General features: G+C 51.8%; 1 protein-coding gene across 1 annotated transcript; it reads left to right on the forward strand.

The window, feature by feature from the left end:
- Positions 1-8,001: 8,001 nt before the first annotated feature.
- Positions 8,002-15,149, forward strand: LOC144247837 (serine/threonine-protein kinase pim-1-like). The gene is made up of 6 exons (XM_077789494.1): positions 8,002-8,270; positions 12,500-12,929; positions 13,310-13,360; positions 13,565-13,931; positions 14,606-14,785; positions 15,043-15,149. Exons 1-6 carry the CDS (start codon positions 8,002-8,004, stop codon positions 15,147-15,149), a joined length of 1,404 nt encoding a protein of 467 aa, XP_077645620.1.
- Positions 15,150-26,925: the final 11,776 nt, after the last annotated feature.

Consider the following 26,925-nt stretch of genomic DNA (forward strand, 5'->3'; position numbering starts at 1 on the left):
GTGCCACTTGTGCTGATGGGCTGCTATCTTGGCATTCGGAAGCTGTACGAGAGCAGTCAGTAGTTCATTTTTCTCCACAGTTTTCTTGTAACTCTGCTCATAGCACTGGTACCGAACTTGTAGTCATGCTGCAGTGGAGCTGTGGCCAGTCCATGGCTGTGCAAAGAACTCTGCTGAGGGTTCTGCTGCTGCCCAGTGCTTTCCTTGGCCTCTTCATTGCTGGGCCTTGTCCTGGGGGGCCGCTGGGGCTGCAGCCAGTGCTGGCTCCCCCTGAGGCTGCCTGGCCAGGAGCAGCCCCAGGGGCACAGGGCAGAGGCACAGCAAGTTCTCAACAGTATTTGGGCAACACACATCAGGACAGGACACTGCTTATTTAGTAGCTCATGTAAAGTTTCATGGTAACAGTGATTTTACCGCACAAGTAAATTTGTTCCCGTTCCGTGTTTAAAGAAATCCAACCTGATGAAGGTTTGGCTTTGGCCTTGAGGCTTTGCTCTTTGTGTGAGCCCTGTTCTGGACTGATTCCCACTCAGTCTTGGAGCCAGTTTGGGGTGAAGGCTCATCCCGGCCCCGACTCTTGGCAGTTCTGGGCTCAAAGGGACCATCAATGCTGCACTGCACATGACGGGGGTTTAGGGCTGGATTATCAAAGGGCTCTGAGAAGTTTAAATTACAGTCTTTTTTTCTACATCGTTTTCTTTACGGAATTCCTTCCCTTTTTTAAAACTTGAAAGTTTGAAAAAGTTGAAAACTTGAAAGTTTGAAAAAAACCTTATTTTCCAGAGCTTATTCCAGTTATTTGATAAAGTGAATTATGGCCTATTTACCCCATGGCTGAATTAGAAAACAGTAAGTACAATAATATGAAATAATATTTACACTCCTATGTCTTTCACAGACTCATGAAACTTATGTTGGCTTGATGTGACCAACAGAAGAGTTTTGCTCTGCTTTTAGTTCAAAGAAGAAGCAGCCTCGGAACCTGTTGAGAAGACTCTCTTCACTTCATAGCTGAAGCAAACTTCCAGGGTTCTTTATTGAGGAATATAAAATCTATCTTTTCTGTATATATTCCTGACAAGTAACCGATGGAAATTAGGGATTTGGACTCTTTGGGAAGTACTGACCAGTTGGACATTGGCTCTCTGAAGCTCACTCTGTAATAATCAGTCTTTTTCAGAAGAGAATGTTCAGTATCTTCCTGGCATTACCTTTATATTTGTATTCAAAAAGACATCTTGAAAGAGATTTACAACAGCTCTTTACGGTGCCTTAGTTGACTTCTATCTCTTTCACCATAGGTGCCGATGAAAACCTGGATGGCTCCATTAAAAAAGCTGCAAAGCAGATCCTGGAAAAGGGCGCATACATCTGCTCCCACCCTCTAGACAGGAACTTCTGATCCCTCCCTGACAGCAGGCACTCATGAATGGAAATCAGGGAGGAATTTGCTGCAGTTCCTGTATTAGACACCTTAAAAGCATCTGTTATTTAATGTCTTTACTAAATGTATCTGTATAAAATAAAACTTCTTTCTAACCACAATTCATAGGAAAAGGATAAATGAAGAGATTTTATTTAAAGCTGAAGTGACTTGATTATAGACATAGATTAGATTGATACAGATATAGATATATAAATTAGATATATAGTTATAGATAGATATAGATGATATAGATATAGATATAGATATAGATATAGATATAGATATAGATATAGATATAGATATAGATATAGATATAGATATAGATATAGATATAGATATAGATATAGATATAGATATATCCAGTGTGGTGGTGTCTGTAGCTCTTCTCTTGAGCACTGAGGTCTTGAGGTGTTGTTTCTATTGTGTTTTCAATTGCAATTCTGTTTCAATGCTCGGTTCTATAAACCTCCCACTTTTGTGTTGCTATAGCATATTTTATCCTTAATGGATTGTTCCTTTCCCCTTGTGTTGTTGGTTTTGCCCTGGTTGTCCAACTTCCCAAAGACCTGCCCTTTGTAGCCGAATGTTCCCTGTTCCTCGTGCCACTGAATGTCAATCCCTTCTCATAATCGCCCCTTTCTCCAGAAACTTCCCTGTCCTTTTTGTATCCTTCGAGGCCCCATTGGTTTGTTTCAATTGTTTCCCTCCCCTCTAATTCCCTATTGGTTTAAACATTGCATTCCCCGCCTTGTGCTCCTCCCCAGGTTTCTCCCAATTGGTTAAAGCTCTGTACCCTCCCCTGTTTAAAAACCCTCCCGCAGCCTGCATTTGTGTGTTTCTGTCGCTGACTCTCCTGGCAATAAACACCGTTGGCAATCATACAGAAGACCTCTCCTTATTCCTTGTCCCTGCTCTTGACACTTTCCTCCTGTGCCATAGAGCAGTTGTGCCCTACAGCCGCATCCTGAATTGCGTGGCTTTTTGGGGGCAGCCCCCTCCTGGCCACGGTGCCGGGAGCCGGCTGGGCTGAAGAGCTCCGGCACCGCGTCACTGAGGCAGCCACTCCATCACGGAAGGCCTCGGGCTTGGCCAGCCAGCACAGACCCACCGTGTGCTCCTCAGGGTATCCTTTGGCATATCACAGCATTTAAGAGGTTGGATGGTTTTTCCCGCTGTTTTATTGACTGACTGTGACCTTTGAGGACCAGAAGAGGAAGCAGAGCCTTAAATTGCAGATGAAGAGCAAATGGTGAAGCAAAGGCTTCACCTCTCCCGTGAAACAAAAGGACTGTGTTAGCCATGGCCCTCCCAAGGTGCCAAACTTCAAGCCAAGAAGCTGCTGACGGGAGTTTTAGCATTCAGGAACACACATTATAACAGGATATGATTATATGCAGGTGCTTTTATTGTGGAGCCCAGGGAATCAGGGGTACAGACCCAAATCTGGCTGCGACATGACTTTCGAGCTCAAAGTATTCTATATTCTGTCGTTATATAACTTACATGTTAATTTTTAAACTTATATTGTTCTATTGTATACATTAAACTTATTCAACCATGAGTTTCTTGTGATCTTGTACAAGTCCCTGACTACTGTTTCTCATCATTCTTACGATGAAACGGTAATTATATTTAATTACTAAACAATCATCACATCTAACAATTATATCATTTACCATATACTAGCTACACATGTGCTATTTTAGCAAGTGCACGGCCTATGCTTTCCCAGAGTATTTTTCCCAGGCCCTACTAAGTTTAATTTTCCTTCTAACTCTTTAAATTGTCATAATTTTGAAACCCTTTTACTATCAGGAGGAAATCTGGCACTTGTTTCCAGCCAGAGAACACTCACTCCTCAGCATCGTGGGCTGTGGTAGACAGTGCTTGAGGGGCCCAGAAATCCTTGGATGTGATCTCCTGTGCCAGTGGCCAGAACACAGAGTAGTGAGACTGACTTGAGGGGGCTGGCCCAGTTCTTGGACAAACTGCCAGGCAGGATGAGCTCCCTCCCCAAGAAGGAAAATTCCACCCCTGAGGTCCATGCCCACCCAGGCCATGAGATCACAGCAGGACTGTGAGCTCACAGCAGGCTCTGGGGTCACAGCAGGCTGAGGTCACAGCAGGCTCTGAGGTCACAGAGGTCCCAGAGCCCCGTGGTTGCAGAGCACCACAAGGCCCCAGCAGGCAGTCCTTGAGCACAACTGCTGCGGCAGCAGCGGCGGTGGCAGCAGTGGTGCTGACATTGGGACAGCGGCCTCAGGACAGTGGTGGCAGCGAGAGTGGCGGGACTGGCACAGGGCAAGGCACCATGGCCCTTGCTCTGTGCCTCCTCCTCCTGCTCCTCCTGGCCGTGGCCCTGCCTGCCAGGGCTGCCCAGGCTGCTCCGCTGCAAGCGCGGGGAGCAGGTGAGCCGGCAGCCTGGCTGCCCTTTCCCAGGACAGCGCTCCCTGCTCCACGGGAAGCGCTGGGGATGGTTTTCCCTGGGCTTTAGGGAGGGTTTCCTCTGTGGGAGGGAGTGAAGACTCGTGGGTCCTGGGCTGCTCCAGCTGCCCTCCCAGGGATGTGGCCCAGGGCCTACCAAAAGTGTGGAGACTGGCCAAGAGACAGCCCAGAGCTCCCCAGGCCCCTGTGCAGCTTTGGCCATGTCCATTCTCATCTGGCTCCCACGGCCTTTCCCAGCTGCCTTGCAGTGCCCAGTTCCCTGAGGCAGAAGAGAATCCCAGCATACCATAGAAAATGTTCTCATCTGTGGTCCAATCTAGATGAGGTTGCTGGGAAGGCTTCCCATTCGCTTGGCTGCATAAAGTTGTGAAGCCCTTGGAGCCTCCTGCAGGCATGTTCTCACTGTCCCTGTTCTGTGGAAAGCAGCATTTCCTGAAGGAAGCAGTCGCTCATCGGTGCCAGCCCCTGCTGCAGGAAGGAAGGCGATGCCAGGCACGGACACAGGCACAGGAGGTGATTGCTGTGCTGGGCTCAGCCGGGCTCAGCCCTCGGCGGGGCTGTGTGGCAGCAGCTCTTCCCCCAGGCCCTGCCCTTGCACGGCCCAGCAGCAGCCAAAGCTGGAGGCGCCTCGGCTTCCAGGCCTCTGGAACTGGACACAGCACTTGAGGTGCTGCTCAACCAGTGCCCAGCACAGGGGAAGAATCACTGCCCTGCTCCTGCTGGCCACACCATTCCTGATCCAGGCCAGGAGCCATTGGCCTTCTTGGCCACCTGGGCACTCTGCTGGCTCATGTCCAGCCTGCTGTCCCTCTGTCCCTGCAGGTCCCTTTCTGCCTGGCTGCTGTCCAGCCACTCTGTCCCCAGCCTGTAGCGCTGCAGGTTTGTTGTGGCCAAAGTGCAGGACCCGGCACTTGGACTTGTTAAACCTCACCTTGTTGGATTTGGGCCCTGGATCCAGCCTGTCCAGGTCTCTGTCCCTCCTACCCTCCAGCAGATCAACACTCCCAGCCAACTTGGTGTCACCATGGCTCCATGAGACCCCAGAGTGTCCCAATGGTCTCCATGATTCCAGAGGCTTCCCAGTGTCCCAATGTCCCTTTGGTTCCATGGGACCCCTTGGTGTCACAAAGTTCCTCGGATCCTTGGGCCCTGCAGTGTCACAATGTCACCGTGGTCCCCCAAGGCCCTGCAGTGTCACAGTAGATCCTTGGTTCCATGAGGTCTGGCAGGGCAGCAATGCTCTCCTTGGTTCCCCCTGTCTCCCATGCCTCCCACTGTCAGGCTTTACAAGGACACCTGGTCAATGATGGGAGTGGGAGTGGGTACCTACTCGAGGAGGCAATCATAAAAATTCCTCCCAACCCCCTGTCCCAAGCCAGCTGCCACTTCACATCAGGTATGATCCCCTGGATCTGGAGAGTCAGCCAGATGGTTTAGAAGAAAATTATCTGCCGAGTGAGCCTCCCAATTATGATTCATCTGTGAGACAGATCACCACCTCTGTCCTAAGGTGACATCAAGGTGCTTGTATCCCCAGTCCTGTGTTCTGTTTATGTTTGATATTATGTTCTGTGCTTTCAGAACTGACTCTAAAAGTGAAGGTTTGTTTTGTCTTGTTATCAGCCGGCTCACCTCCCCCCATGGTCTGTTGTCTAGGAGAGGTGAGGGCTTGCTTGCTTTGCTTGCTTGTTTGGTTCCTTGCTTGCTCTCGCTCCTGCTTTTGCTTTTGCCTTTGCTTTTGCTTATTAGTTAGTTTAGCTAAGCAGTCCAAATTTTTCTCTAGACTGTTTTTTTCCTTTCCCTTTCCTGAGCAGCATTCCAACCTTTCCAGACTGGGACCTAGGAAACACCGAGAGTCTGCATTTTGTGATGTGCAGCAGGCAGCCCAGCTCCAGATACTGAGAACTGAGCAACCTCTCCCAGGAGTGGACTTTCTGAATTTATCATCTCTTCAGAGTGGTGAAAGACTTTTTGTCATTTGATTTTGGTTTTTTATTTTTGGTTTTTACTTTTTTTCTTTTGTGCTGGGGAGTGTTTTGCTTGTTAAATAAACAGGTTTTATTCACTTCTCTCTGAGGACAGTCTTCCCGAATCAGGTCAGGGGGAGGGACCGTGGGGATTTGCTTTCCGGGGGCTCATTCCGGAGGTTTTCTCCCAAAATTGCCCTAAACCAGGACAATCTCTAACATCAAAAAGGAAAGAAGGGCAATCACGTTAGGTGACTCCCTTCTGAGGGGAACAGAGGGCCCCATATGTCAACCAGAGCCATCCCACAGAGAGGTCTGCTGCCTCCCTGGGGCCTGGGTACGGGATATCCCTGAGAGACTGCCTGGGCTGATTCAGCCCTCTGATTATTACCCACTGCTGATACCCCAGGCTGGCAGTGATGAGATTGAAAAGAGGAGTGTCAGGGCAATGGAAAGGGACTTTAGGGCATTGGGTCAGGTGGTTTATAGGACAGGGGCACGGACATTTTTTCCTCAGTCCCTTTGGAGTCTGAGAAAAATGGTGAAAGCAATAGGAAAGCTCACATTATCAACAAGTGGCTCATGGGTTGGTGTCATTGGCAGAATTTCAGATTCTTTAATCAGGGAGCGACTTTTACAGCACCTGGCCTGCTGGAACCAGATGGGCTCCATCTTTCTGGTAAGGGCAGAAGAATTTTAGCTCATGAACTGGAAGAACTTGTTGAGAGGGCTTTAAACTAGGTCTGAAGGGGGAGGGAGATGTAGCTGGTTTGTCTGAAAGCAGGCCCAAGGGTGGTAAGCCTGAGTGAGGGGTGAAATCAGCAGCCCAGCTGAGGTGCACACAGCGTGGGTCACAAACAAGAAGAGCTGGAGGCCATGGTGCAACAGCAGAGCTGTGATGGAATTGCCATCACAGAAACAGGGAGGGATGGCTCACGTGGCTGGAGTGCTGCATTAGATGGCTGCAAGCTCTTCAGGAGAGACAGGAAAGGGAGAGGAGGTGGAGCAGTGGCCCTTTATATTAGGGAGGGTTTTGTTGCTATGGGTGTTGAACCTAATGATGATGAAATTGAATGTCTATGGGTGAGAATTAGGGGGAAGGCCAACAAGGCTGACATCCTACTGGGATTGTGTTATCGTCCACCCAGCCAGGAAGAAGAGGTGGACAACTCATTCTGTAAGCAGCTAGAGAATGTTTCTGGATCATCAGCCCTTGTTCTTTTGGTGATTTCAACCTGGTGGACATATGCTGGGAACACAATGCAGCTAAAAAGAGACAGTCCAGGAAATTTTTAGGGTTGGTGGAGGACAATTTTTTGTCTCAGCTGGTGAGTGAGCCTACCAGGGGAGGGACTGTGTTAGATCTGTTGTTTGCAAATAGAGATTGGCTGGTGAGAGATGTGGTGGTTGGAGGCTGTTTGGGGAACAGTGATCACGAAATTATAAAATTCTCAGTATTTGGTTAAATCAGGAGAAACACTAATAAGACTTTTACATTAGAGTTCCAGAGGGCAGACTTTGGTCTATTTAGGATAATTATTCAGAGAGTTGCTTGGGAAGCAGCCCTTAAAAACAGAGGAGTTCAGGAAAGGCGGGCGTGTTTCAAAATAGAGATCTCAAGGGCACAGGAACAGACTGTCCCTGTGTTCTGAAAGATGAATCGACGAGGCAAACGTCTAGCCTGGATGGCGAAGGAATGTTTTGGAGTAACTCAGGAATAAAAAGAGGATGTATCATCTTTGGAAGGAAGATCAGATCTCAGGAAGTGTTTAATGGGTCTGCTAGGGCATGTAGGAAAGAAATTAGGGAGGCCGAAGCTCACTTTGAACTTAAAATGGCAACTTCAGTAAAGGCTAATAAAAAATGTTTTTATGAATATATTAATGGTAAAAGGAAGGGTAAGGTCAGCCTTTGTTCTTTATTAGATGTGGAAGGGAATTTAATAACTGCAGATGGAGAGAAGGCAAAGGTGCTTAACGCCATCTTTGCCTCAGTCTTTAGTGAGAAGACGATTTGCCTTCAGGACAACTGTCCTCCTGGGCTGGTAGATGGTGTCAGGGAGCAGAGTGGGCCACTGTTATCCAGGGGGAGGCAGTCAGAGAACTGCTGAGCTGCTTGGATGTTCATAAATCCATGGGACCAGATGGGATCCACCCCAGGGCGATGAGGGAGCTGGCAGATGAGCTTGCCAAGCTGCTGTCTATCATTTTCCAGCAGTCCTGGCTCACTGGGGAGGTTCCAGATGACTGGAAGCTGCCCAATGTGATGCCCATTCACAGCAAGGGTGGGAAGGAGGATCCTGGTAATTACAGGCTAGTCAGCCTGACCTCAGTACCCAGTAAGGTCATGGAGCAGTTTATACTGAGTGTCACCACACAGCACTTACAGGATGGCCAGGGTGTCAGACCCAGCCAGCAGGGGTTTAAGGAGGGGTAGGTCGTGTTTGACCAACCTGGTCTCCTTTCATGACCAGGTGACCCTCCTGGTGGATGCAGGACAGGCTGTGGATGTGTCTATTTGGACTCCAGCAAGGCCTTTGGCACTGCCTCCCACAGCACACTCCTGGAAAAGCTGCAGCCCACGGCTGGGACAGGAGCACTCTGTGCTGGGCTCAGAACTGGCTGCATGGCTGGCCCAGAGAGTGGTGGTGAGCGGTGCTGCATCCAGCTGGGGACAGTCACCAGTGGTGTCCCTCAGGGCTCTGTGCTGGGCCAGCTCTGTTCAATGTTTTTATTGACCACATGGATGAGGGGATTGAGCCTTTCATTAGTAAATCTGCAGATGACACTAAGCTGGGAGCGTGTGTCCATCTGTTGGAAGGTAGGAGGGCTCTGCAGGGAGGCCTGGAAGGGTTGGAGGGATGGGCAGAGTCCAGTAAGATGAAGCTTAGTAAATCCAAGTGCCCATCCCTGCATTTTGACCACAAACACCCCCTGCAGCATTACAGGCTGGGGATGGTGTGGCTGGTCAGTGCCCAGGCAGAAAGGGACCTGGGGGCACTGGTCTAAAGCCGGTTGAACATGAGCCAGCAGTGTGCCCTGGTGGCCCAGAAGGCCAATGGCTCCTGGCCTGGATCAGGAATGGTGCGGCCAGCAGGAGCAGGGCAGTGATTCTTCCCCTGTACTTGGCACTGGTTGGGCAGCACCTCAAGTGCTGTGTCCAGTTCTGGGCCACCCAGTTTGGGAAGGACATGGAGGACCTGGAGCATGTCCAGAGAAGGGCAGCAAGGCTGGTGATGTGCTTGGAACACAAGTTCTGTGAGGAACAAGTGAGGGAGCTGGGGTTGTTTAGCCTGGAGAAGAGGAAGCTCAGAGGCGACCTTATCACTCTCTACACTCCCTGAAAGGTGGTTGCAGTCAGGTGGGGGTTGGTCTCTTTCTCCTCACAGCAGCTGACAGAACCAGAGGACACAGTCTTATGGTGCACCAAGGGAAATTTAGATTGGATATTAGGAAAAATGTTTTTTATGGAAAGGGTGATAAAGTACTGGAATTGTCTGTCCAGGGAGGTGGTGGAGTCAGCATCCTTGGATATGTTTAAAAAAAGACTGGATGTGGCACTCAGTGCCATGGTTTAGCTGAGGTGGTGTTAGGGCATGGATTGGACTTGATGATCTTAAAGGTCTCTTCCAACTCAGTAATTCTGTGTTTCTGTGATTATGTGACATCACAGAGCAGGCTGTGACATCACAGGATGCCTGTAGGACATCACACAGCAGGCTGTGAGGTCAGAGAGTGTGCTGTGACATTATAGGGTGGCTGTGCTACATCACTGAAGGTGTTGTGACATGACAGGATGGGTCTGTGAGGCCACAGAGGTGCTGTGTGACATGATAAGTGAGTTCTGACATCACAGAGCAGGCTGTGACATCACAGAGGAGGTTTGACATCACAGAAGAGGTTCTGATGTCACAAATCTGTCTATGACATTTCAGGCTGGCTGTGTGTCATCACAGTAGGGGCTGTGAGGCTACATAGAAGACTCTGCCATCATAGATAAGGGCTCTGTGACATCACAGAGCAGCTGTGTGATGTCACAGAGAAGGCTGAGACAATAGAGAGTGGGCTGTGCCATCACAGAACTGATTGTGAAAACGCAGAGCAGGCTGTGACATTAAAGGGAGACTGTGACATCACAGGCTGGGCTGTGACGCCACAGGGCAGATTTTGTGACATCACAGAGCAGATTGGGACCTCAAAGAGTAGGCTGTGACATCACAGAGCAGCTGTATGAAATCCCAGGTGGCCTGTTACATCTCAGAGTGGGCTGTGTGACATCGCAGGGGCTGTGACATCACAGGGGCTGTGTGACATCACAGGGGCTGTGTGACATCTCAGGGGCTGTGTGATTTCACTGAGGAGGTCACTCTGCCTCAGTTTCCCCCAGAGAAGTCCAACACTGCTCATGCACAGGGGGATCCCCTGTCCCCCCGGGTTCCCCCGCCCCCATCGCCGCAGCCTCCCCCAGAGGATGTTCCACGAGATCGACCCCAGAGCCCGACACAGGGACGGGGGCTGGGGCTGTGGGGGGTGGGACGGGGGGACAGGGACCCCCTGGCAGTGTCCCTGTGTCCCACAGGGCCAGAGCCTGGGCCAGGGCTCCTTCACCCTGTTACCAACAAGGGCTTGAGAGTGCTGAAAAGTCACCGGCAAGGGAGCAGCAAAAACCAGATTTAATATTAAGCGACAGCACCACAAAGTTCCTTGGCAAGAGTCACTCTGCTCCTGACTGAACACTTCATACTTAAGGCACCCCTAGGAAACAAATCAACCACAAATCCAAACAAAATCCAGGCAATCAAACTGAAATGATCAGAGAACTGTCCCTTTATGTGGCACAGGGACACATAGAACAGTGAGGGCAAGGATAAAAGGAATATGGCCCAAAAGCTGAACAGAGGTCAAATTTAACAGGACTTAACTTATACCTTAACCTTAACTTCTACCTTCAACTTCAAAATTTAGCAAAAGAACAGATATTAACAGTATTTAACATAACTTATAACCTACGACTTTTCAATTTAACAGAGCAATATAATTTAACAGTATTTAGCTCAGCTTATAACTTATAGCAAAAAACAACTCTTAGCAGCATTTAACTTAGCATAGGCTGCATCACTAGACCTCACTTACAGGCCTGACAGGCTCAGCTATCCAGGGCACTCAGAGCCCTCAGAGAGCAGCATTTCTGCCACATTTCCCAGCACAGGCACTCCTGTGTGCACAGAGATACAGAGAGTCAGTGCAAGGCACCTGTGAGAAATTCCTCTGAGGGCAGGGAAATGCTCCTTGAGGATGCTTTGGCATCTCCCCAGCAGGGAAGGGTTGAGCCTGGAGGAGTGGGGGGATCGGCCCAGGCTCCCTCGTTGTTTCGGGATCCCCGAATTCAGCAAACGGGAGAGTTCCCGGCTCGGAGAGGCCCCACTCAGAGGGAGTCGCTGGCCCAGGAGAGCTCCAAGGGCTCCTTTTGGAGCGCTGTTTGTAGGGCCCCTAGAGAGGGGCTGCAGTCCCAGCCATGTTTCATCCTGGCCGCACTTGGCATCAGCAGCTTTCTTTGGCAGGGTGAGAACAGGGATGTTGTGCCACTGAGGGGACAGAAACAATTCCCAGGGCTGCTCCTAAAGTAACCAGCAGCTGGCTGGGCAGCAGCAGTGCCTGGAGCAGACAGTGTTTGTGATGAGCTCCAGAGGAGCTGAGCCCAGGGGCTGCTGGCCAAGGCCAAGGCCCAGTGAGGATTTCTCAGCTGTCAGGGCAGCCTGAGAAGGGGAGGAGGGAATGCACCAACACAGGAACCATGGAACCAAGGGACCAATGTGACACTGGGGCCTGTGAGACCAAGGGGCCATTGTGACACTGTGGGGCCTGTGAGATCAAGGGACCATTGCGACATTGTGAGGCACCATGGAACAATGGACACCATTGTGACACTTGGGGGACACATTGGATCATGGAGACCATTGGGATACTATGATGCCCAATGGAATCAGCAAAACATTGTGACACTCTGAGGCCTCATGGAACCAGTGAGACCATTGTGACCCTGGGGTCCCCACAGAACCAAGAGGACCATTGTGACACTGTGGGGCCTTGTGTCATCAGTGGTCCATTGTGACACTGTGGAGCCAAAGGAGACCATTGTGACACTGCAAACCCCCATGGTACAAAGGTCCATTGTGACATTCTGGGTTTCATGGAACAGAGGACTCATGTGTCATTGTGGGGCCTGGGGAAATCATGGAGACCATTGGGACACTCCATGGCCTCATGGAATCTTTGGAACCATTGTGAAACTAGGAGGTCTCATGGTACCCAGGGGCTATTGTGACACTGTGGGACCCCATTGAACCAAGGGTCCATTGTGATACTGTAGGTCTTCTTGTAATCAAAGAGCAATTCTGACACTGTGGGGCCCCATGCAACCAAAGGAACACAGAACAGGTCTGGCTGGTTTGGCCTCCCGTGGACTACCTGACTGGTCCAGCTGACCCGGTGTCCCTCTCCTCTCCCCGCCTCCTTCTCCCCATGCCGGGCCGGGCCATGCCCCCGGCCCGCCCCCGGCCCCGGGCGGGGCTGCCCCGTCCCCGGCCCCGCCCGCCCCGCCGCGGTCTCGCCTCCGCCCGGCTCTGGCCGTGCTGGCGGTGGCGCTGCCGGGCGGGCATCAGTGCCTGGGGCTGGGCCGGCATCGCCGCCCTTTGGCTCCGCCTGGCCCGAGCCCGGCCCCGGCCCCGCCGCAGGGTCCGGCCCCGGCGCCGGCGCCTCCCGGGCCCCGCGGAGGACACACGCGGCACGGCCGCTCCCGCCGCCCCCGCTGCGGCTTCCCCGGCCCGAGCTCCGCCGCTCGGCAGCGCGGCCGCCGGCCCCGAGCCTCCCGTGTCCCGTTGCCGAGACCGAAGGCCTGGGGATGGCCGGCCCGAGGCGCTCGGGGGGCGCTCGGGGGCCGCTCCTGGCCCCGGGCCGAGCGCTGACAGCCGCGTCCCGCCCGCAGGGAAGGCGCAGGAGGCCCTGCAGGAGCGGTACCGAGTGGGTTCGCTGCTGGGGCGCGGCGGCTTCGGCAGAGTGTTCGCAGCCACGCGGCTCTCGGACGGCGCCCCGGTGAGCGGCGGGGCCGGCGGCGGGCATGGAGGAGGAGGAGGGAGAATGAAGTGAAGGAGGAGGAAAGGAAGGAGGAGGAGGAAGGAGGGATAGGAGGAGGAGGAGGGAGGAGGAGGAGGGAGGAGGAGGAGGAAGGAGGAGGAGGAGGAAGAGAAGGAGGAGGAGGAAGGAGGAGGAAGAGAAGAAGGAGGAGGAGGAGAAGGAGGAGGAGGAAGGAGGGAGAGGAGGAGGAGGATGGAGAAGGAAGAGAAGGAGGAGAAGGAAGGAGGAGGAAGAGAAGGGGGAGGAAGAGAAGGAGGAGGCGGAGGAGAGGGAAGTAGGAGGATGGGGCTCGGCAGGGCGGGCGGCGAGCTCAGCCCGCTGCTGCCTTTGGCTTGCAGGTGGCCATCAAAAGGGTGCCACGGAACCGCGTCCGGCGCTGGGGCGAGCTGGTGAGTGAGCGGGGCCAGCGGGAAGAGCCGGGCCGTGCCGGGCGGGGATGAGGCGAGGCCCGGCATGGGGGAAGCCACCAGGACGCCTCGATGGGGAGCGGGCGTGGGGCCAGCGCAGGGCGCAGAGCATCCCGGGCTGGCTGAGGGGTTCCCCTGCCCTGGCACGACATCAGTCCCACTGGTGGCACCGTGGTCCTCCCGCAGCCCGACGGCACCAGCGCACCCCTGGAGATCGTCCTGCTGGACAAGGTGTCCACCGGCTTCCCTGGTGTGGTCCAGCTGCTGGAGTGGTTTGAGCTCCCCAACAGCATCGTGATGGTGCTGGAGCGGCCGGAGCGGTCTCAGGACCTCCTGCATTTCATTCGGGCACGGAGGTTCCTGTGTGAAGAGGTGGCACGGGAGCTGTTCCGCCAGGTGCTGGAGGCCGTGCGGCACTGCACCAGCCGCGGGGTCCTGCACCGTGATATAAAACCAGAGAACATCCTGGTTGACCTGGCCACTGGCCAGGCAAAATTGATCGACTTTGGCTGTGGCACCTACCTGCAGGACACAGCCTACACTGACTTTGCAGGTGAGCCCGGGCAGGGGTGTGCTCCCGGTCCCACCATCTCATGGCCCAACATCTCACAGGCCAAGCTGGGTGTGGCAGCGAGGATTCTCCCTTTTGCTGCCAGTCAGGGTACTGAGTCTTTACCTGAGCTGCTTTTGAGCGGGGCTGGGTGGGGAGGCATCTTCCAGCCCTGCTGGCAGCCTTTGCCCACCACTCTGCCTGGGGCTGGGGTTGGAGCAGCAGCAGCCAGCCTGACAAAAGCACCCGTGGGTGGGGGTAGCAGAGGAGGGGGCCAGGACCAGTGCACCAGCCAGTTTGGTGTGCAGGCGAGAGGAAGGGCTTGGACTGCTCCACTCACCTTGTTTTCATAATATTTTATGAAAACATAAAATATTGGCTTCATAATATTTTTGGGGCACTGCAGGCAGGGAGGATAAGGACCTGTTTTTTCCCCCAACCCTGAATGGGTTTTTGCTTTACATGTCATGGTCAGGCCTTGCTGGGGCTTCTGCTGCCCTCTTCCAACACCAGTGGCTTCTTGTCCAGCCCTGAGTTTGTACACAATCCCAGGTGCTGGCGAGAGAGCAGCAGTCACTCCGTGTGTCACTGGGGCAGCCCCTGCATGCCCAGGGATGCTGGGGCCAGGCTCTGGAAGCAGCAGCATCCCCCTGATGAACTCCATTTGTATTCCACAGGGACACTGTCATACAGCCCCCCGGAATGGACCCGCTTGGGCTGGTACCATGGCGAGGCAGCAACAATCTGGTCCCTGGGCATCCTGCTGCACCAGATGGTCTGTGGGCAGCACCCTTTCAGGAGGGGCCGGAAGATCAGCTGGGACCATCAGCTCTCGCTGCCACAGCGGCTCTCTCCAGGTGGATCCTCATCTCTGGCCACGGGGGAATACCAGTGCTGGGAGACAGCAGCGGGCTTGTGAGCATCTCACTCTGGCAGCCGCTGAGGAGGTGGCACATGTCCTGCTCTCCTGCTCTCCTCCACAACAGGGAATTGATGGGAAAGTTTAGGCCCAGCTGGGAGCACAAAAGCAGCATGGCCTGGGCATGGGAAGAGTGGGGCAAAGCAGACAGGAGCCTTCTCTAGCTGACTGGTGGTTTCTGGTTTCTCTGCCCAGAGTGCCAAGAACTTATCAGGTGGTGCTTATCCATGCACTTCTTGGACAGACCTTCCTTAGAAGACCTGTTCTGTGAGCCATGGATACAGGATATTCACCTGTCATAGATGAAGGGAGAGAGCCTCATGCACACTTTGCTGCAGGGCCCTGGTAAGTTACAGCTCCACACATGCCCTGGCAATCAGAAGCAAGGAAACCCAGACTTTTTTCCTTGTCTATATCAATGCACTGGGGTTGTTGGTGGGAACACGCAGCCCTTGTGCTGGAGCTGAGCTGCTCTGCCCAGCACTGGTGGCTGCCATCCAAGGTGGTTTTGCTTGTCCCAGTTGCCTGACAGCTGGGGCCCTGGGCAGAGCCCTGACAGCCTGGTCTGACCCCCAGGGAAGGAGAAGGAGCCCCTGGAGAAGCTGTACCAGGTGGGGCTGTTGTTGCCGGAGACAGCGAGGACGACATCAAGGATGACAACCTCTTCCTCAACTTGGACACTGGCAGCTGAAGATGATGGACTTCTGGCACCTTCTCCAAAGCCAGGCTCCACAGCGAATTTGCAGGTGAGTCCACAGCCGGGGAAATGCTCCCAGATTTGGGCATTGCTCAGACTGGCTGGGAACAAAAGGTTCCCCCTGTGCTGGGGCAGATGCAACTTCAGTTGGCTGCCCAACTGCTTTTTGGCAGGGCTGGGGGCATGGGTTGGGGTGGATACAAAATGGGAGTTTGCTCCTGGCCCTGCTAACAGCCCCCACCACCCAGCATGGCCTGGGCTGAGGCTGAGACTGGGGCTGGGGCTGGGGCAGCCAGCCCGACACAAACAAACCCCCATGGTGGGAGCAGAGGTGGGACTCCAGAACCTGTGCAGGGGCTGCTTTGCTTTGCAGGCAAGGAATGGCTTGGGCTGCTCCACTGCCCTTGTTTGCTTTGGGATCACTGTTATTCTGGGGGGTAGTTCAGGAGGGGAAAGTGTGGGCTTCTCTCCCCCATGGGTGGGATTTTCCCTAGCATGTGGACGTTGGGCCTTCCTCAGACCCCTGACAGAGATAAGAGTTGTTTTCTTGTTTCCCCTTGTCTCTAATCACTTTTCAACAGTTTGTTGTTTGTTTTTCTAGAGAAGCGTTCAGTGTAAGGTCCAGTCGGGATTGGGAAGCGCTTGGGAGCAGCTGCAGCGTGGATGGGCCGTGCCCTTGGAGAAGGCTGAGGACATCATTTGGGACCAGCTTTTCTCCCAGCGGAGGATGTCATGAGGTGAGTCCCGGCCTGCTTGGCATGGTGGGATCAGAGCTTTTGGGAGATGGCAACAAGCACAAGGAGGCTCCTGCTCTGGGCAGCTGCTGAGGGCTGGATGTGCTGTGGCTGGCTGCAGGCTGGGAATGTCCTGCCCTCCTGCTCTGCTCCCAAAGGCAGCAGTGATGGGCAGCTCTGGGCACGGCTCTGGGCACAGCCAGCATGGCCTGGGCTCTGTGGGCAGCTGGGACAAGGGGACAGGAGCCTTCAGCTGATGGGTGGTTTCTGGTTTCTCTCCTTGCAGCCGGGCTCTGCGGGTGCTGAGGCTGCTCTGGGCTCTGCCAGGGCTCTGCTGGGTTCTGTCCTGGGCACAGCTGGGCTGGCTCTGCCCTCACATTGCTCTGACAGCTTTGCATCAGACGAGCCCGTTTGAGCACAGTGCCTGAGCTTTCTCCTTTGGCAGGTGAGTGAGACTCCCCTGCAGGCCAGGAGATTGCAGCTGGGGACACACATCCAGTTGGCAAGGACCCAGACTCTCCACAGTCCCAGCTGAACCCATGAATCTCCGCAGGAATGCCTGGATCTCCACTATTCATTCTTCATTTCTTTTTGGCTGGAATTGTGCAGTTGCACTTTCTTCTCCTCTAGAAGTGCCATGAGTGGCCAAAGCTGGCAAGTGAGCCGTGTTCCTGAGGCAATGCAGTCTGGAGCTGATGAATGGAGAGTTGCCCTTCCCACTTCCAAACCAGAGCAAAAGGCCGTAAGTGGGATTTTTCATCCATAAGAAACCCCTCAAAATTTCAGAGGGAATGTGCAGCTCATTCACAGAGTGAGAAGGAAGGTCATCTTCTAAAGGACTTGGGGTTTTACAGAGTTTAGATTCCCAGTCCTGTCTGGAGTTGGAAGGGCCCCAATCAATTTCCCATTGCTTTGACCACAATTTAAAATAACAATGTTGGAAACAACCCCCAAAAACTTTAAAAAAGGCTGCTGAGGTCAGTAAGATGGACCCATGCCATCAGCACATTTACAATGTAAATAACTGAGTTCTCTTTTTAAAAAGATCATTTACTTCTTAATGCAAAGTTACAGAAGATGTTTCACTAACACTTGGATTTTATTTTTATCTTTTACAATTCATCTAATTGTTTTTTTTTTTTCTTTTTCCTTTTTTTTTTCCCCAAATAGAGGTCCTGGCCCTCTTCCAGCCAAAGGGGAAAGGGCCCCACCAAGCCTTGTTACCCACAGATAACATGGTAAAGCTGAACACTAAAGGACCTTGTGGGCATTATTCTGGAATTAAAAAGGTGCCAGCTCCATGGACAACAGAATTATTGTTCCTAACTTGAAGGAGATTGAGCAAAAAGAATGAAGAATTGTGTCACTAAAGTACTACAGATGTCTGTAATTTGTACCTTGATAGTCAGCCAGAACCTTTGTTTGCCAATACACTACAGAGTTTCACCAAGGGATCAGTCATCAAAAATGTTTTGAAAATGTAAAGACCAAGGTAGCCAAAGCACTCAGTGTCACTAATTGCTGGGTATGTTCTCAGCTGAAGCTGGGAGGAATGGGGTTCCCTTGGAGGGCTCACCCTGTGTGGTGGCCAGAACTCTGTCAATGGGCTCTGCCTCGTAACGGAGTCAATGAAGGGACAGTTACAGAAAACTCTGCTGTGGGACACAGGAATACAATGATCAGTGAGACAGGATTCACTCAGATTTCCCGTCAGGAGAAACCCAACCCTGTTATAGTTCTAGAGGCAACAGTGTCAGAAGATTTCTGTGCTTTACCATCACTGCCAGTGTCAGTAGAACTTGGGGTGCTGCAGCTGGTCAGTGTCAGTGTCACACCACTCCCAGCTGCAGGGCCACCATTTAGGCTCCTTCAGCAACAAGCACACGGAAGACTTAGGGCCCAGAGAACATTTTCCACTCAAAGAGTGTCTTGGGTTTCAGAAAGCAAAAGATTCTGGTTCGCCCTGCGCCCCATGTGTGCTGCCCTGTCCTGTGGAGTTGACATGAAGGAGCTGAATGGATTATTAGAATAGGTAGCAAATGATGCTGTTAAAATGTCCAATAGCACATCCTATGAGCTCCAACAAACACAAATGGGGACTCCAGAGAACTACACGGCCTCGGATTATCTACTTGCTGGCCAAGGAGGAACCTGGGCTATCAGGGGATGAGGATGTTGCACTGCTAGCCGTGATGGGTTTGAAGGCCAACAGCCAGGAATCACCTTGGCAGAAAGAGCAGTAGAAGAGTGGCAGAAAGAAGAAAATTCTTCTGGGTGGGATTGGCTTCATGGCTGCCAAATTGGAGGCTGCTGTGAAATGCATTCGTGGCAGGGCCTGTCATCATTGCAGTGTGTGCACTTGGTGAGTTGCTGGGACACTTTGTGCTGGGAAGTGGAGTATTGAGACCTTTCTTAAAAGATAGTGTCAAGAAAAGAGAGGCATTTGGTAAATAAGAGAGAAGAGCAACAATTTAGGCATGTTTTAAAAGGAATGTGAATAGCTCTGAGTAATAAACTGCACTTAATTGTAGAACAAGAGGAGATGCCTTTTTGCTTAATACTTAAATGTAAGCTGTGTTACTGAAAGAATTGTTACGAAGGTTGTAGTTGATTGTAGGTCTCAGGACCAGTCAAAGTACCAAGGCCTGAACAGGCTCTGAGGCAAAGCTCACCTTTAGATGAACCTTCCAAGCAAATGTTGTATTTGTATCCACTCATTTAAGAAGCATGATTAACAACATGATCAATGTATGTGTTCCTTGATAAAACATGGATTTATCTTTCTGTATTTAGAAACAGACAAGGCCCCATGTGGCCTTGTTTGGGGGTGAAGGATCAAAGTCAACTCCCTTGGTTCCTCCTTCAGCCCTGGCCAGGCTTTGGGAGAAAGCAGTCAGGAGAATGAAAGCAGATGTTCTCACACTAGCAGTGATGCCAGCTTGTTTGTTAAACAGTGTAAAAGCTGGGTCCTCTCCCAGCTTTGGGGTTGGAGCTTCATTGGCTGCAGAGGTGGAGGCACCTGCAGGAATTCCCAGTGTCTGGGAGTGGCTCTCCAGTCCTTGCCTTCCCCCAGCTGGTGTGTGGCTGTGGATGATGCTAAAACCTGAGGCTAACTGGTGATGGATCTTTCCTTAATCACTCCAGGCAATCTCTGGTAACAATGACTGGATGCATTGCTGAGCTTTTTTGTAAGGCTTTGCTAATGATGATGTGCTTTGCTGAGCTTATCCTTTTGTAATTCTTTGCAGCTGTGCATGATATAAATGACACAATTCCTTCACTTGGTGTCTGTGTCTTTGGTGCTGACCCTGCTCACTGGTGAAACAGGGCCCCCTGCAGCCTAAGTGTTACCTGGGAAGAGAAAAGCCATCACTCCAAATGTCCCCCCTTCCTCCTTGTTCCCCCCACTTTATACCCTGAGCGTGATGCCCTATGGTCTGGGGTATCCCCGGGGTCAGTGGGGGCCACCTGTCCTGGCTGTGTCCCCTCCCAAGCTCTCGCGCAGCCCCAGCCCCTCTCCAGCGTGGCCAGAGGAGGGGCAGGCCAGGCTTTGGCTCAGTGGGAGCTCAGCAAGAACAAAAGCATCTCTGTGTGCCCAGCCCTGTGCTCAGCACCCGGCCCAGCAGCGTCTCAGTGCCAGGGTCTGTGCCATCAGTCCCTGCCAGGGGTTTCCATGGCACCTGCCAGGCCAGGTGACCCAGGTGTGGTGTCCCAGTGAGGGCTGCCATGCAAACAGTGCCCAGCACTGTCCCTTTCTGTCTGCCTGACCCGGCCTTGGCCCTGGCCCTGGTGTTTGCTGCTGGTTCCGCGGCGCCTGACCGGCCCGCGCGGCACAGGGCAGGCGGCCACGGCACAAACCCACAGCAAGGGCTCCCCTCTGGCTCTGGGCAGTGACAGCAGCCCTGAGCAATGGGCTGGCGCAGTGGGGTCGGTGCAGTGTCCATGGCAGCAGTCCCTTGCAATGGCCAGTGCAGGTTGGGATGATGATCCACCCTCACAGCCGGCCCAGGGCAGGTGTGCGGTGCCCTTCCCCACAGCCTGTCTGCACAGAAGCACTTCCAGGGCTCTCTGCATTTCCCTTCCCTCACTCCTGAGTCACTCACACACCTCCCAAGGACCCACTGGGAGCTTTGAGCTGCAAGGAGTGCAAAGCTGGTCTGTCCTTCAGGAGTTGCTCTCATTCTGCCCTGAGCCAACTCTGGATTTGTGTTCATTGCAGAACTTCCTGTGTGTCTACAGCATTCCTTGCAGGGCTCTGCCTTGCAGAGGGGGAACCTCCTTGAGGTGCCTAGGACTTGGCACACACTTGAGGAGTGTGTCTGTTTTAAATAGGGAAGCTTAGGAGTTTTAGATTGCTTCAAAAAATAAAATAAGAAAACCCCTCTTTGCCTGAGCGCAGCCATTTCTTCAAGCACCGCAGGTCCCAGGTGACTGAGCAGAGACAGGACGGGCTTGGGCTATGTGGAGCAAGGTTGTCCACACTGCCTCAGACCTCAAGGCACAGCTTCTCTGACTAGGCCAGACATCCTCAGGAGAGTCCCTGGGCCAATATCAGTCGCTGAATGCTGCAGTCACCTCTGCTCTAAATAGAACAATCATAAAATATACTCTTCAAAGAGGAATGTGGATTTATTGGAAGCTCTTGCAAATAGTTTTCCATCAGTATTGTAGGAAACCTTCCTAATGAACTGCACTAGAGCAGAGGGAGATCTGGGCAGAGCCATGGTTTGTCAGGACTTGCTTGATCCCAGTGAGCCCCGTGGTGCATTTAGAGCTGAGCCCTGGAAGCTCAGGGCCTGAGAGGAGATTGCGCCAACCTAACCAGGAGTCAAAGTCCGAGGGAAAACCCAAAGTGTCTCAAAGCATGAATGGGTCCCCTGAGGTCCATCCACAAAACAGACCCCTCATGGACTCGTTGGAGGAGAGAATTGGAGGCCAGGATGGCACAAACCTCTCAGAGACTCAGTGTGGGAAGGAAAAAGGTTAGTACCTTAAAAGAACTGCACTACCTTGAAGCATTAATGATCCCCATTGAGTGTTGTTACTGACAAAGAATCTCCAGGGACTAATTCCAGCAGATAATTGGAGGCCATGGTTGCACAAAGCTCTCAGGACTCCAAGGCAAAGCCCGAGTCCTTTGAAGAAGCTGCAGTCCCTGGGAGCATGAAGGAGGGCCCAGGGCCATTGCTGCCCAAGGCTGCCCAGGCCAGGAGTGCAGGGAGGCAAAGGCTCTGTGTGGGCAGCTCAGCTGCTGAGCAGAGCCTGGGCTGGCTGGAGGCAGCAGAAAGGCCAAGGCCTGAGCCCCAGCCCAGGGAAGGCAGATCCTGTCCCTGCCCGCTTGCTCAGGGCTCTGCCGGGAGCACTGGCACATGGAGGGGTGCTGAGGGCAGGACAAGGGATGGCAGTGCCCAGCCTGGCTGGGGCTGTGCCAGGAGGCCCCAGTGCCTCAGGACAAGGTGTCTCCTCCTCACAGCCCTTGGTGGCAAGACGCTGCTGGGCCCCAGGGCACCAAGGCTTGGCTTCTCCTGGCTACTGCCAGCCTTGCCAGGGCCCTTGGCCATGTCCAGCACAGCTTGTCCTGCGCTGTCCCACAGCTCTGCTGTGTCCCTGAAGGCTGCACACTCCCATCTCGCTGCCCCCGGGCCCTGCCCTGCCATATCCAGCCCTGCCCTGCCCCTGCCATGCCCAGGCCATGTCTGCAGTCCCCCCAGACCATGGGTGGGGGTGGGCAAGTGTTCCTGAGGGCACAGGGAGGGGACAGCTGGGCTGGACTGACCCAAGGGATCTCCCATTCCATGCAATGTCACGGTCAGCAATAAACTGAGGGAAAGGAAGAGGATAGGGCTGGCAGGGAGAGCTGTGGATGTTTTCTACCAAGACATTTCTCACACAAAACACAAAGTACACGTTCTTGATCCTGTCCTGCCAGGAGGTGGCTGGACATTGTCTGCTGATGGGAATCAGCAATAGGGGATTGATTTCATTTGTTGTTTCTTTGCTTCCACCTGTGGCCTTTGCCTTTTGAAGCCCTTGCTGAGGAGGGTGTAGAAGCCCATAAAATCAGGACCTGGTTTGCGTATCCCAAACATCAAAAACTGGATGGCTGTGGGACCAACCAAGGATTGGTAAGGACAGCCAAGACTTCTTGGCAATAACACACTGTGAGGAAGAACAGGCTGTGGCTGCAGAAGGGGCCATGCAGATAAAGGCAGAACTTTTCCAGGACAAACATCCTTGCTCTGGCTCCTGGGCATATGCAGGACATGGCCCAAGTGCAGGAATGAGAAGTGGGCATGGACTGTGGGGGGATCAACACCACCAAAGACCCCCAAAGCCTCTGAGCCATTTCCAGAAAGGTTTAGCAGAACAAACTGCACGTGATAAATCATTTGCACAGAAAGTGAGACACTTATTGCCAGGGCAGGGAAAAGTGATCAGTGAAGAGGTCCTCCCACCAAGCCCAGGCACATTTGTGCCCCAGCACCCAGGACATCCCATTGGCTGGATCAATGCTGGAACCAGGACTGGGGATCTCCTCTCTCTCTAATTTCCTTTCTCTCTGCCCCTCTGATTCACATCTCTGTGTCTCTCCTGTCTGTGTCTCTCTTCCCTTTCACCTTTCCTCTTGTGCCTTTATACAAAACATATTGACATGCCCTTTTATAGCTCAGGGACTGACATCCCAGTTTCTATGCCAAATGCATAATGAATTAATAAAACTTTATAGGCCTTTGTGGACTCTCTGAGCTTTTTAATTTCTTTCAGCCACGAGCATCTACAAAACATGGGTGTCTCCTTTGCCTTAAGTTTGGGAGATCACAGAGAGAGAGGGAGAAAGAGGCTCGCTGGGCCCCTGATGGCCGCACACATTTAACCCGCCAGTGTTGTTCGGCTCAGCTTTTCTCTAACAGGCAGCATTAACCAGATGCAGCTGCGCAAGGGTTTCCAGCAATTTGGAATCATCCACAAAGGACTTGGAAGTGCATTTTGTCCCATGGCACAGGGAATATATGAATATTCCATTGTAGTCAAGGGCTGGTCACTGCAGGATGTCACCAGGGTGTGGCTGCCAGGAGGACTCTGTTCCATGGACAGCATTTGACCCTCATTGCTCAGCCAAATTCCCACTCACCCCACATTCCATTCCTTCAGCCCATCTATCTCCAATCTGGCTTTGAGGAGACCCAGCAGACCTTGTCACAGACCCTGCTAAGGTCTGGGCAAACAACATCCCCTTCTTTTCCTTCCCACGTGGGTTCTGCCGTCCCTGCCTTGTGCTGCCAGTGCCTGGAATGGCTGCAGGAGGATTTGCCACATCCCCTTCCCTGCTGAGCCTGACCAGTCTGTGACTGTACCAATCCCCTCCCTGCCCTGTTTGCAGACTGGTTCTATGTCTGCCCTTCCCAAGTGCCCAGGACCCTCTGGGATGGCTCTGGCCTTTCCAGGGGCTTTGAGAGAGGTCTCACCGTGACACTGCCCAGCCTTCTCAACATACCTGACACCAAAGGCCTCTGCCACATCCCTCAGTTCCAGGTCAGTGCCCAGGGCATGGCACAGCCCTGTCCAGGTCCTCAGGGTGGTTCAGAAGGGAGGCAGCTGTGACTTCTCCCTGCAGACCCACCACTCTAATGTCCCTCTGTGCAGTCCATGGTTGTCCTGAGCATTTCCCCTGGAGCCTCCCTGCCCTGGATATTTCTCTCCATGCAGCCCTCAGCACATTGCAGGAAAGAATTTAGGTGGTTTCCCAGAGGATGATACTCTCTGAGTTGTGAGAAGCGACGTTCACTTTTAAGGATTTTAAAGGTTTACTAAAAACTTTAACAAAATACAACAAAGGTCTGAATAAGGAAAAAGGACGGTGCAATGCTGGGAGTTGGCAACCCCGGCAGCCATGAGCTCATCTATAAATTGGCTGCTCCGATTTTTGTACCCCTGGGGGTTTCCTCAGGCAACCCTGGCCCCTGCCAAGGTCTGTCAGTCGACTCTTCTTTGCCGTTCATCCGTGGAGGTTTCTTTCTTGCCACTTGATGGGAGGTGAGGTGTTGTCATGCTGCACTTCCTAGTAACAAGCTCGCCCTTTTCTCAAATGTTTTCTGCAAAGCCACAGGTACGCACCCTCCTTCCTCATGCCTGGACTACTGAGGCCCTCTCTTGGCAACTGTACGGGCTGGGGAAGATGGACTATGGGGAGAACAGAGGACATCTAAACCACAAATCACAACAATGCAACTATAAGTCAATAAACTTTCCTTAACATACATATAATATTAATCTCTGAATTGCAAGAGCCAACCATTGCATTAGGCATTTATAACAGAGTGAAGTGGCCTCAAGGCACTGTTTGTGCCACTGGAATTGTGCCACCCCCAAGTGCTGATGATGGTTTTCATAGTAAAAGGGTTTTTAAATCCTGGGGATTTAGGGTTAAAAGGAAAATTAAGCTTAGTAAGCCCTGGAAAAAAAAAAAAACCTAGGTACATGTAGGCCTTGTACCTTGCTAGAACTGCACCTGTGTAGCTAGTACATGATAAATGATATACTTGTTAGATGTGATGATTGTTTAGTAACTAAATATAATTACTGTTTAATCATAAGAATAAAAATGAGAAACTGTGGTCAGGGGCCTCAGAAAGATCATGAGAAACTCATGCTTGAATAAAGTCAATGTATACAATAGAACAATATAAATTTAATCATTAATATGTAAGTTATATAATGATAGAATATAAAATAAATTCAGCTCAAAAGCCATGTGAAGTCAGATTTGGGTCTGTATCCCTGATTCCCAGAGCTCTCAATAAAAGCACCTGCATATAATCATATCCCATGATTATGTGTGTTCCTGAACGCTGACAATCTGTTCTATGGTCCTTATCAAGTCCCCCTTTTCCTGAGACACACTTCCGTATGGGAACTAGTTTCTTAATACTTATATTTCATTTTGCAGCATAGGAAAACTTTGTTTTCTAACATGTTTTCTAATATGTCTTCTTCTGCACTCTTGTTGGCTAAATGTTTCCCCAATTCCAGTTTAGTCTTATGTACTTGGTGTGCTCTGCAATGCCTGATGGCAACTTCCTCTGGTTTCTGGATACCTTCAAGTGAACCCAAGATTTGTTCTCTGTTTTTGATCGGAGCTTTGATATGTCAAAAGGTCTTTTTCTTTCCAGAAGTCCCATGTTCATGTACCACTCCAAAGGCATATTCTGAATAATTTCAAATGTAAACTAATTTTCCTCTACTCGATTCCAAAGCTCAAGTGACTGAAATTAGTTCTACTTTCTGGGCTGAAACATTAGAGAGGAGTGCTCCCAATTCGATTACATCGGGTTGTGGAGTCACTGCGTATCCAGATATTTGGATAGGAAGTCTAGGGGCCTGGTGCTCTGACAGACCAGCTGCTCCTGCTGCCTGCTCTGCCTTTGGCATCTGCTCTACTGAGGGTATGGCAGCTGCAGCAGGATTTCCTGTGGGAAGAGGTACCACTGCTGACATAGCCCTGGGACTCCAGGGGCCCGTGGCTGTGCCCTCCAGCACAGGGGTGTCACCCACAGCGGGGCATGGGGGGAAGGTGAAGGGCATTAGAAGGGAGAGAAACCAGCGTCTAGGGACTGTGTGAGGGAAATAACAATTTATTTCCTTTTCCTTGAATAAAGAATTGCAAGAACCCTGCTAGAGCTGCTGGGGGATTGGCCTCTTGCTGAGGCCCCTCCTCTTTTTGGGACACTATGTCCCCCTGGGCAAGGAGCCCCTGTTCCAGCCAGGAGCAGAGGTGCTGTGCCTTCTGCCCCGGGCAGAGGGACCTGCTGCTGTCACCACCTCTGGCCACAGGTCCTCCTGATACTGGTCCTGCCCTGCAGGGATGGGCACAGGTGGGGAGTGGCAGTGAAACCCAGGGCAGGGGCTTTAACATGGACTGCTCTCAATGAGTTGTGGAGAAATTACAGTTTTCCTTTTTCTGCCAACCAAGGCTGTCAGTGTTTCTGTGTTTGTATTAATGAGAAGGGTTAGGGTTAGGGTAGAGTGTGGGTTTAGGGTTAGGTTAGAGTGTGGGTTTGTGGTTAAATGGAGAGCAAAGTGGTGTCTGCATTCAATTGATTTTAGTTTTTTCTTTCATGGTATTTTGCATGTGAAAAGTCTGAAAATCAAGGACATCTTTTTGGAATCTGCTATCTTTGCCCCTGATACTAGCCGAGTGACCCTTCAGAATTAAGGGAAAGCATGAACTCTTTTGGCCATTTTTTAGAGGGAGAAAACACCAAACCCAAACCTGTTTACTGAATCCTCTGGAAAATCTGACTTATCCAAGAAAACATAATATGGAATGTATCAATTTTCTGTTTGTCATTCATTCAGACACCTGTGAAGCCAGATCAGTAATGCTCACTTTAATGATTTAACACAGCTGATTGCCATTAAATCACTTGAAATTATGGCCTCAACTTTCAATGACATTTTGAATATGAGAATTTCCATTTCAGGGAGGAACAGAATGCATTTGCACAATTCCATTTGTCTTGGTTTGACAAGACAGGAGTCTGTGAAGGAGGGCTAAAGCCTCCTGTGCAATGGAGAAGGTAAACCCCCTCCCTCCGAATTACCAGGATTTTTAAAGTTAAAGGCTCTCAGGCAAAGATATGGGAATGG

This window comes from Lonchura striata, chromosome 34, assembly GCF_046129695.1.
Source record: "Lonchura striata isolate bLonStr1 chromosome 34, bLonStr1.mat, whole genome shotgun sequence".
Classification (NCBI taxonomy): domain Eukaryota; kingdom Metazoa; phylum Chordata; class Aves; order Passeriformes; family Estrildidae; genus Lonchura; species Lonchura striata.